This window comes from Panulirus ornatus, chromosome 52 (genome assembly GCF_036320965.1).
Source record: "Panulirus ornatus isolate Po-2019 chromosome 52, ASM3632096v1, whole genome shotgun sequence".
In the NCBI taxonomy this organism is placed as follows: Eukaryota; Metazoa; Arthropoda; class Malacostraca; order Decapoda; family Palinuridae; genus Panulirus; species Panulirus ornatus.
In genome coordinates, this window is record NC_092275.1 from 12,165,005 (window position 1) to 12,177,504 (window position 12,500).

General features: G+C 43.2%; 1 protein-coding gene across 3 annotated transcripts in view; it reads left to right on the forward strand.

The window, feature by feature from the left end:
- Positions 1-12,500, forward strand: part of LOC139765065 (FAD-dependent oxidoreductase domain-containing protein 2-like) — a 114,212-nt gene that overhangs the window by 20,353 nt on the left and 81,359 nt on the right. For 2 of the 3 annotated variants that reach the window (XM_071692173.1, XM_071692175.1), the window contains exon 2: positions 11,523-11,781. In XM_071692173.1, the coding sequence (XP_071548274.1) occupies positions 11,544-11,781 (238 nt within the window). In that variant the 5' untranslated portion in view covers positions 11,523-11,543. The remainder of the gene's footprint in view (positions 1-11,522; positions 11,782-12,500) is intronic. The other variant, XM_071692174.1, reaches the window with a different exon arrangement.

The following is a 12,500-nucleotide window of genomic DNA, read 5'->3' on the forward strand; positions in this document are numbered from 1 at the left end:
CAGGTTATGGTAGTGCTCAGGTTATGGTAGGGCTCAGGTTATGGTAGGGCTCAGGTTATGGTAGGGCTCAGGTTATGGTAGTGCTCAGGTTATGGTAGGGCTCAGGTTATGGTAGTGCTCAGGTTATAATGTTAGGGAATGTTTAATCTTGCAGTCAGTAAAGCCAGGTGTAGTGTGGTACACCTGGCTGTGGTAGAGGCAGGTGTAGTGTGGTACACCTGGCTGTGGTAGAGGCAGGTGTAGTGTGGTACACCTGGCTGTGGTAGAGCCAGGTGTAGTGTGGTACACCTGGCTGTGGTAGAGCCAGGTGTAGTGTGGTACACCTGGCTGTGGTAGAGGCAGGTGTAGTGTGGTACACCTGGCTGTGGTAGAGCCAAGTGTAGTGTGGTACACCTGGCTGTGGTAGAGGCAGGTGTAGTGTGGTACACCTGGCTGTGGTAGAGGCAGGTGTAGTGTGGTTTATTCCTCAGACATAATGGTTTTCTGATGATAGTTTTCAGCCAGAAGAAGTTGAGCAATGTAGTGTGTGTGTGTGTGTGTGGCGTCCTGGTGTTATAACCATACATTCCTATCATACGTGGCAATTATGGTTGTGCTCCTTCATACATACTCTAGGTCGCCATCTTCAACATTTCTTCTTCCGCTCTTTTTATGTAAGACATTCTGCCGCAAATATCTCCCTGCGGCTCTGACCCACTCTGCCGCAAACATCTCCCTGCGGCTGTGACCCACTCTGCCGCAAACATCTCCCTGCGGCTCTGACCCACTCTGCCGCAAAGTGCGCCTCCGTCGCGAAGATTACGGTCAAGCGTTTGTATGTATTTGTCTGAATAATGTGCGTGCGTGTATGCGTGTGCACCTGTGCATGTGCACATGGGTATGTGCACGTATACTTGTTTATGTGCACGTGCACTTGTGTATGTGATCGTGCACTTGTGTATGTGATCGTGCACTTGTGTATGTGATCGTGCACTTGTGTATGTAATCGTGCACTTGTGTATGTGATCGTGCACTTGTGTATGTGATCGTGCACTTGTTTATGTGATCGTACACTTGTGTATGTGATCGTGCACTTGTGTATGTGATCGTGCACTTGTGTATGTGATCGTACACTTGTGTATGTGATCGTACACTTGTGTATGTGATCGTGCACTTGTGTATGTGATCGTGCACTTGTGTATGTGATCGTGCACTTGTGTATGTGATCGTACACTTGTGTATGTGATCGTACACTTGTGTATGTGATCGTGCACTTGTGTATGTGATCGTGCACTTGTGTATGTGATCGTACACTTGTGTATGTGATCGTGCACTTGTGTATGTGATCGTGCACTTGTGTATGTGATCGTGCACTTGTGTATGTGATCATGCACTTGTGTAAGTGATCGTACACTTGTGTATGTGATCGTGCACTTGTGTATGTGATCGTGCACTTGTGTATGTGATCGTGCACTTGTGTATGTGATCGTGCACTTGTGTATGTGATCGTACACTTGTGTATGTGATCGTGCACTTGTGTATGTGATCGTGCACTTGTGTATGTGATCGTGCACTTGTGTATGTGATCGTACACTTGTGTATGTGATCGTGCACTTGTGTATGTGATCGTGCACTTGTGTATGTGATCGTGCACTTCTGTATGTGATCGTGCACTTGTGTATGTGATCGTGCACTTGTGTATGTGATCGTACACTTGTGTATGTGATCGTGCACTTGTGTATGTAATCGTGCACTTGTGTATGTGATCGTGCACTTGTGTATGTGATCGTGCACTTGTGTATGTGATCGTGCACTTGTGTATGTGATCGTGCACTTGTGTATGTGATCGTGCACTTGAGTATGTGATCGTGCACTTGTGTATGTGATCGTGCACTTGTGTATGTGATCGTGCACTTGTGTATGTGATCGTGCACTTGTGTATGTGATCGTGCACTTGTGTATGTAATCGTGCACTTGTGTATGTGATCGTGCACTTGTGTATGTGATCGTGCACTTGTGTATGTGATCGTGCACTTGTGTATGTGATCGTGCACTTGTGTATGTGATCGTGCACTTGTGTATGTGATCGTGCACTTGTGTATGTGATCGTGCACTTGAGTATGTGATCGTGCACTTGTGTATGTGATCGTGCACTTGTGTATGTGATCGTGCACTTGTGTATGTGATCGTGCACTTGTGTATGTGATCGTGCACTTGTGTATGTGATCGTGCACTTGTGTATGTGATCGTGCACTTGTGTATGTAATCGTGCACTTGAGTATGTGATCGTGCACTTGAGTATGTGATCGTGCACTTGTGTATGTGATCGTGCACTTGTGTATGTGATCGTGCACTTGTGTATGTGATCGTACACTTGAGTATGTGATCGTGCACTTGTGTATGTGATCGTGCACTTGTGTATGTGATCGTGCACTTGTGTATGTGATCGTGCACTTGTGTATGTGATCGTGCACTTGTGTATGTGATCGTGCACTTGTGTATGTGATCGTGCACTTGTGTATGTGATCGTACACTTGTGTATGTGATCGTACACTTGTGTATGTGATCGTGCACTTGTGTATGTGATCGTGCACTTGTGTATGTGATCGTACACTTGTGTATGTGATCGTGCACTTGTGTATGTAATCGTGCACTTGTGTATGTGATCGTGCACTTGTGTATGTGATCGTGCACTTGTGTATGTAATCGTGCACTTGAGTATGTGATCGTGCACTTGTGTATGTGATCGTGCACTTGTGTATGTGATCGTACACTTGTGTATGTGATCGTGCACTTGTGTATGTGATCGTGCACTTGTGTATGTGATCGTGCACTTGTGTATGTAATCGTGCACTTGAGTATGTGATCGTGCACTTGTGTATGTGATCGTGCACTTGTGTATGTGATCGTACACTTGAGTATGTGATCGTGCACTTGTGTATGTGATCGTGCACTTGTGTATGTGATCGTGCACTTGTGTATGTGATCGTGCACTTGTGTATGTGATCGTGCACTTGTGTATGTGATCGTGCACTTGTGTATGTGATCGTACACTTGTGTATGTGATCGTACACTTGTGTATGTGATCGTGCACTTTATTAAGTGGACCATGCTGGCAGTGTGATTGTGTTGATCAGTCATCACAATAAGTTACCACCACTCAAGATAACAAGCTACCTTCCATGATCAATGTTAGTGCACCAGGATATCACGTCCAGGTTTAGGTGGTTCAACTTGGAGCTGTATGATGGACCAGACTAATAATGCCACATACACATCCCGGATCTTATGTCAACACCCACTTACATATAAGACCAAGTCTATTATTTTCTTGTTGATTTATTACATGATGCCAGCGTGGGTGAGGTGCACTCCACACGTTACAGGATAATTGGATCACTTATTATAATGGTCTGTTTGGCTCATGATGACTGATACACATACATTCTTCCCACTTATATGATCATTATCAAGTCTTTACTCTCAGTGGCACACTACACAAGTTTGGTGATCATATTTTGAGAAGTGCTGGTAAGACCTGGTGTGCTGGGAAGACCTGGTGTGCTGGTAAGACCTGGTGTGCTGGTAAGACCTGGTGTGCTGGTAAGACATGTTCTCAGACAGGTTGTGAATGTTGTTGTAGGGACGTAATTGCCTCGTTTTACGGGTCTTCGCAGAAAGTCGTCTGGGGTTGCTTGGACTGGGTGGGGGGAATTAAGGGATTGGCTGAGAGGCGTTAAGTAGGAAGCTCTGGAACTGTAGCAGTGATGATGTTAATGTTGTCATTAGAGAGAGAGAGAGAGAGAGAGAGAGAGAGAGAGAGAGAGAGAGAGAGAGAGAGAGAGAGAGAGATTGGCTGTGGTGGAAGGCGAGGTAAGTGGGTGGTCAGTCTTGCTGCCACACACAACCTATGTGTGAGGAAGTAGATATCCTTCTGTTGGTGTGGAAGATGATGACATGATGTTAGGTCGTGATCCCGTTCACTCCACCTGCAGCAGCTAGGGTGCGTCCCCTGCATCAGGGAAGCAGGAAACGGCGCCGGAAGGAGCCTGACTGCCTGCAGGCGGAGTCAACAACACCAGAAGGAACGTGTTAACGTCTTGCAACACACATGACCCACACTCATATGTATGTATGTATGTACCACACTCACATATATATGTATGTATGTACCACGTTATCACCCACACTCGTATATATGTATGTATGTACCACGTTGTCAGGCACACTCGTATATATGTATGTATGTACCACGTTGTCAGGCACACTCGTATATATGTATGTATGTACCACGTTATCACCCACACTCGTATATATGTATGTATGTACCACGTTGTCAGGCACACTCGTATATATGTATGTATGTACCACGTTGTCAGGCACACTCGTATATATGTATGTATGTACCACGTTGTCAGGCACACTCGTATATATGTATGTATGTACCACGTTGTCAGGCACACTCGTATATATGTATGTATGTACCACGTTGTCAGGCACACTCGTATATATGTATGTATGTACCACGTTGTCAGGCACACTCGTATATATGTATGTATGTACCACGTTGTCAGGCACACTCGTATATATGTATGTATGTACCACGTTGTCAGGCACACTCGTATATATGTATGTATGTACCACGTTGTCAGGCACACTCGTATATATGTATGTATGTACCACGTTGTCGCCCACACTCGTATATATGTATGTATGTACCACGTTGTCGCCCACACTCGTATATATGTATGTATGTACCACGTTGTCGCCCACACTCGTATATATGTATGTATGTACCACTGTGTCAGGTAATCTTGAATAGGGCAGACAGTAAAGTAGTTTCAGTTCTCGTTCTTTTACTTCATATAATTACTCGACCTTTCAAGTGTTTTGGAATTTTGGGGGAGAGAGAAATCTTGGGTGTAGGGTTTGGTTGTCTCGTAGGTTACATTTTGTCTTTGTTTTTCAAAGATAAGCAAGTAATTAAAAGTGTTGACTGAGATTGTTAGTTTGTTAGTAATGGATAGTTGGACTTTGTGATAGTGACACAAACTGTGGCTTGCTGGGAGACGGTGTCTGAGGAAAGGCAGGAGGTCGGCTTTGGCTTACTCAGGTTACCACAGGGCGGCCCAGCGAGGGGAACCATCTGTGATGACCACCGTGGCAGAAGGGGTAAAAAAAATCTGTCTAGATCACGTTTGCTGGACGTGTGCACTCGGTGTTGTCTTCTGTAGAGCCACCACCTGCAGCATGAGTGCGCCAGACACTCGGTGCTTTTAGCGGCAAAAATGGATATGTGGCGTGCCTTGGGCAGGGTGTTGGCCAGAAGGACCGGTAACACAGGGGGACCTCCATCACTGCTCACATCTCCAGCTTCATGTCCTCCTCACTTCCCTTCGCTTCCCTTGCGTGATTTCGTCCCCCTGCCGTCACTGTGTGGTGTGCGTGCTGGCGATAGTGATGGTAGACCATGGCAAATATTGTGGCATGAAGCAGCAGCCGGGAGGAAGACCAGCAGGTGCAGGTCACCCCTGGCCTAACCTGACCTGCCACATTACGTCTTTCGCTAGTCAGTGTCTTTGTCCATGGCGTCCCCCCCCCCCCCCGTGACAGCAGCAGGGGGGGGGGGCTCAGCAGGAGGAGCCATCCACCTTTGATCCATCCTCCACGGTGGATCATCAGCCACTTCTGGGTAGGAGTGGACGCTAGTCACCCCCCCCCCCCCCGCCATGCTAATAAAGGTTGGTTCGTATGCAAATAAGTCTTGTTTGTGTGGACAGCCTTGCTCCTGGGTGACCTGGCTGGCTTGAAGATGACCCCACTGAATAAGGCGAGGCCGTGAGAACCTAACTCGAGTTGTGTTATCAACACAGAGTGTTCTTGTTGTTGTGATATTCAAACGTTTTCGTTAACGTTACTGCTGAAGAAATGTTTCTGGTTGCTTTCCATTCGCCAGATATCTATGACGTCGCTCATGAAATAAATGTATTTGCCATCTGCGACGATAAGAGATCTATTTACTTGGTCTCAAAGACGGTTTCTCTGTTGTCTCAGAGGGGTGAGTTTTATGGTCTCAGAAAGGGTTTCTGTACTCCCGAGGTTTTCTTTGGTCTGAAATAAGATTCACGTGGAGTACAAGTGGCTCTCTGTTGCCTTAAGCGATATAAGGGAAGTGGAGGGAGGGAGGGCCTAGATGACATTGTAAGATATTCTTTTGCGAGCAGAAAAGTCAGTCAGAGATTAAGTACTTCATGATTGATGATGATAAACAACGTTGCTTGTGTTACAATACACGAGATGTCATCAAGTATGTCCAGCTGGTGTTAGCAATGTGAGTTCAAGATTCCCTTTCTTTCACAGAACCATTTCCATTTTCAGCCAACCCACCTTCTCCTTCCACTACCACCCACTGATCCTCCAGTACCACACACACTCTCTGCCTGACCTCACCACAACAGACGTAGCTCGTCTGACACCTCCCGAAATTGTGTTCCTCTGTTTGTGTGGTACCAGACGGGCCTGGGAGGGAGGCCTGGCTTGTTGACTTTTCCTACAGTGACGAAAAAGATATTCACTGGAGAAGGTCAGAAGTGCGAGGACCACCAGGTCTGAAATTAAACGTAAATCATGTATTTCCCGATGGCATTCATGTGTGTTTTATCTTTGAGATCATAAGACTATTGAAGGTATGGAAGGTGAACGTGTCGCTGTGGGGGAACATTAATGATTCTGAAATGTGTCCTTGATGGTGATTTTTATGGAAATTTAATGTTACCCAGTTGTGTGTCATGTAATGTTACCCAGTTGTGTGTCATGTAATGTTACCCAGTTGTGTGTCATGTAATGTTACCCAGTTGTGTGTCATGTAATGTTACCCAGTTGTGTGTCATGTAATGTTACCCAGTTGTGTGTCATGTAATGTTACCCAGTTGTGTGTCATGTAATGTTACCCAGTTGTGTGTCATGTGGGGTTGACAATGACAGACCAAGTTAATACGTTCCCTGGGGCTGTTGTTGGACAAAGACCCAGTCTCTCAGACATTAACAACTCCCTTGCTCCCCGCCATGTCTTCAACCCACCCCACTTTCCTATCCATGCCTCTCTCTCCTGTCTCCTTTTCTTTTTTTCTTTTTTTTTGTCCTATAAAGACGTCCTTGTTCCAGGATGACGGAGAAAATCCTACTAGCAAACATGGCTGAGGAAAAACTGACAATCGCGAAGGCGGTTGAGTGAATTGTAAACATTACCAGAATGTTTTCTTCATTTGTAATCATTTCGTCTTTGATGGATGAATTTATAATGAATTATAAAAAAAGAATAGTACTCTAAAGTCATACTTGGATAAGCATATAATTTCTATCTTAACTGCAAATCTTAGCAAACCAGACATGTTCTCTCAGCTGCCTGCACTTAACTCATACTCTGTCAAGACATGTGTTTGGTCATCTTGGACAACACGGTCGTACAAAGATGATCCTGGCACGTCTCTTCTTCATCTTGTGCCAAGGTTGGACACCTTCGTGGACAACAGAGCTTCACCAACGGCGTGGATGTAGATCACAATTACTGGCTCACATATGACCTGTCTGAGGAAAATCCTTAAAGAATAAGAGTGGCTCTGAGCAAGACACTCAACCAACAGTTTGGAAAAGATTGTGATATAAAGTAAGGCTGACTGAGAGACATACTGTAAGGTATTGATGGTTAAGAATAAACTTGTTAGAAATAATGAGAATATGTGAGAGAACTCGAGGAATACTGAGAAATTTAATAGTGACGATCTCTACAGATAAATTATTATTAAGGAAAATGTAAATTAGAGTTCTCTCTCTCTCTCTCTCTCTCTCTCTCTCTCTCTCTCTCTCTCTCTCTCTCTCTCTCTCTCTCTCTCTCTCTCTCATGGCACGTGGCACCCTGCCCCAGAAATCCCTCAACACTTGCTAGAGTAATCCCCCAATATGAGTCGTGTCTGTATTAATCCCACCATCATTATTGGATTGACCGCAGCCAACATTCCCACCGAGTTAGTTACTCTTGTGTTGTGTGCTGGAAATATGTGTGATTTAGTGAAAGGAGGTGTTTGCCCTGGCTCCTACACACACACACACACACACACACACAGTTAAGGGTCAGGTCAGGTTAGGTGTAAGTTTCGTACGGGCCAGCCTGGGAACGTACCTTGTCTTAAGGTTCGAACTCTTGTGCTCATGGTAAGTAAGGGTCTGCCTTCGTGGTTAAGAGTTTAAACCTCACGATGCAAGAATTGATCAAGTAATGATGTACACGCACACATGTTGGCTATTACATCAGCAGAACTGGTGGCCAGTGATACTATCATCTTGATAGAGGTAATTGGTGACAGATGTTCGTCAACATGTCTAGTTGCTTTTACGTCCATCTCTCTTGACTAGTTTCGATGTTTTACACATTACCATTATCATCTCCACCTCGTTGTCTGCTTCCCACCATCTTCTTCCTCCTTCTCCACCTCCATATGTTTTATTGTCTCTTTCAGTAGAGATCAAGAATGGAAGATATTGTTCCTTCAGCAGAGAAGCTCGTCCTGGACCATCAGGTCTTGTGTACTCTGTCATGCCCATCTCCTCCTCCTCCTCATCCTCGTCGTAGTAATAGTAGTAATAACCTTCACTATAGTACTGAACAAAGGTTTACGGCGAACCAACATCAGCTGGTCCTGAGGTGTCTTGTCGGACCCTACAACCCTTGCTCTCTCTCTCTCTCTCTCTCTCTCTCTCTCTCTCTCTCTCTCTCTCTCTCTCTCTCTCTCTCTCTGTGCATAAAACTGTTCATGCTGAAGGTGTCCATGCTTTCCCTGTTCCTGGAAGTAGCGCAGTCTCTAGAGCTGCAGAATTTACTTTAGGTTTGGTGGCTAATATAAGTAGATAGGTAGATATATGACTTATGTGTGCGCGGCATGTACTGCAGTTTGATGTGACAAGGTGACATGTGTAATTAGATAGTCAATTACTATGAAACTTGTGCATGATTATTTCATGCATAATATGCAGTCATTTGTAATAAGCACACTATGTTTTCCCGTGGGAGTACCTCATGCAAGGCGTGGGAGGGATCCGTGTGTGAGGGTCGGTGTGGGTGGACGTGCGTCTTTGATGGACGTATGTGAGTGAGTGGTATGATGATGATGGCAGTAAACTGGCTTTATTGAGCCGTGGGCCGGAACTGGGGCTCGCCAGTTGTCTGACGTAGGTGGATGGCCTGTGTTGAACGCTTCTTGACATATCGTTACTTTATCATTATTATTATTATTATTATTATTATTATTATTATTGCTATTATTATTATTATTATTATTATTATTATTATTATTATTATTTTATTATTATTATCATTTATTATTATTATTATTATTATTATTATTATTATTATTATTATTATTATTATTATTATTATTATCATTTATCATTATTATTATTATTATTATTATTATTATTATTATTATTATTATTATCATTTATCATTATCATTATTATTATTATTATTATTATTATTATTATTATTATTATTATTATTATTATTATTATTTTTATTATTATTATCATTTATTATTATTATTATTATTATTATTATTATTATTATTATTATTATTATCATTTATCATTATTATTATTATTATTATTATTATTATTATTATTATTATTATTATTATCATTTATCATTATCATTTATCATTATTATTATTATTATTATCATTTATCATTATCATTTATTATTATTATTATTATTATTATTATTATTATTATTATTATTATTATTATTATCATTATTATCATTTATCATTATCATTTATTATTATCATCATTATTATTATTATTATCATTTACTATTATTATTATTATTTATCATTATCATTATTGTTATTATTATTATGTCGCCTGAAATGGTTTTTACGATCGACTCATTGTTTGGGCTCCACTTCTTGTGGTAACTGGTTCCTGGTACGAGAAAATAATCACGACCGACGCTGCGAAACGTTCATCATGATGGTACGACCTTGAACACGACGGTACGACCTTGAACACGACGGTACGACCTTGAACACGACGGTAAGACCCTTGAACACGACGGTACGACCCTTGTACACGACGATACGACCCTTGAACACGACGATACGACCTTGAACACGACGTTACGACCCTTGTACACGACGATACGACCCTTGTACACGACGATACGACCCTTGTACACGACGATACGACCCTTGAACACGACGATACGACCTTGAACACGACGGTACGACCTTGAACACGACGATACGACCCTTGTACACGACGGTACGACCCTTGTACACGACGGTACGACCCTTGTACACGACGATGCGACCCTTGAACACGACGATACGACCTTGAACACGACGGTACGACCTTGAACACGACGGTACGACCCTTGTACACGACGATACGACCCTTGTACACGACGATGCGACCCTTGAACACGACGGTACGACCTTGAACACGACGGTACGACCTTGAACACGACGGTACGACCCTTGAACACGACGATTCGACCCTTGTACACGACGATGCGACCCTTGATCACGACGGTACGACCTTGAACACGACGATGCTACCCTTGATCACGACGGTACGACCTTGAACACGACAGTGCAACCGTTGAACACGACAGTGCAACCGTTGAACACAACGGTACGACCCTTGAACACGACGGTACAACCCCTGAATGACGATACAACCCTTGAACACGACGATACAACCCCAGGTTGGGATGGGCTGGACTTCTACCGAATATCATTATGATAATGATAATGATTATTATCATTGCGATCATTATTATTATTATTATTATTATTATTATTATTATTATTATTGGTATTATTATTATTATTATCATTATTATTATTATTATCATTATTATTATCATTATCATCATTATTATTAGTAGTAAATCAGAGAAGCACAAGGAATGTAAAGAGAACTTCAGTAAGTGAACATCGAGGTTGGTCTACCGTAGACTACAACTGGTCTACGGTAGACCTTCCCACAACTCTGATGTTATGGTCATGCATGTAGGACGGCCACTACGTCTGGCTAGTATAACAATTTCTCAACCGATTCTCCGATGGAAGTGGTATGTCGTGGGTCAAGGCAGTATTACTTGTGACATGTTTACCATTGGTCAAGGATGTAAGAATATACATCATGATGTATGTACCCCTGGCAGCATCCACATGTGTACGGCTCTGGTAGTCTTCAATGATTACAATATATATATATATATATATATATATATATATATATATATATATATATATATATATATATATATATATATATATACACGTCATTTTCTGTGTGTTGGCTGTATGTGCCGCAGGTGGTTCACTTGGATGGTTTTCTGTGTGTTGGTTGTATGTGCAGCAGATGGTTAACTTGGATGGTTTTCTGTGTGTTGGCTGTATGTGCAGCAGATGGTTCACTTGGATGGTCTTCTGTGTGTTGGTTGTATGTGCAGCAGATGGTTCACTTGGATGGTCTTCTTGCAGCAGGTGTGCCCCGCGAGGCTCATGGGAGAAGGTTCGGGGAGCCAGGCTGCTGACTTGCCCAGCAGACGATGGTGTTTCCTCGTGACCTTCCCTCTGCTGGTGCTCCTGCTCGTCTGCTGCGCCTCGGTCTTGGCCTCCGTGGACAGCATCAGCCATGACTACTGCGTCATTGGGGCAGGTCCTGCCGGCCTCCAGATGGCTTACTTCCTCCACCAGGCCCACAGAGACTACGTCATCTTGGAGAGGGCCAACCACTCCGGTAAGTACGACCACAACAACCACTGCTCATGATCATAACATTATCATGCTACACGACGTACCTCTCTCCTTGTGATAACACACAAGATCATCCTTCTGTAAAAAGTAACTAAGCCATTTTTTCCTGTCTGATCTGTCATGGTCAATGATCTCGAGTTCTAATGTAATCTGGTTAAGGGTCTTCCTTCATGGCAGACAAGGACTACATTGACCTACAAGTACATTCTACAAATAACATAAATGATGATGCAGTGTATTGCCAGACAACCAAATTATAACCTCATGACCGTAATCATAATAGTTATATATAGTACACATGAACATTGCCAACCTCTCTCTCTCTCTCTCTCTCTCTCTCTCTCTCTCTCTCTCTCTCTCTCTCTCTCTCTCTCTCTCTCTCTCCTTTATCTGTCTATCTGTTCTATCTTTCAGCGTGTGTGGAAGAGAGAGTATACAGCACAACTTGATGTATGGAGATAAGACGTACGACAACAGACAACTTGTGTTCGTAATATAGGGGGGGGGGGGGGTAAAGGATAAGTGGGGCAAGACTAGAAAATAGGATAACCAAATATGTCTTACACTACACATGTTAAGCCTTCCTTCTTAAAGATTAAGCTTCTTGAACCTTCTCTCACTCATGTTAAAGCCTTCTTTACCCGTCCTGATATGAAAGCTTGAGTCACACATGGTGGAAATGCGTTCTATATCCGCTACGTT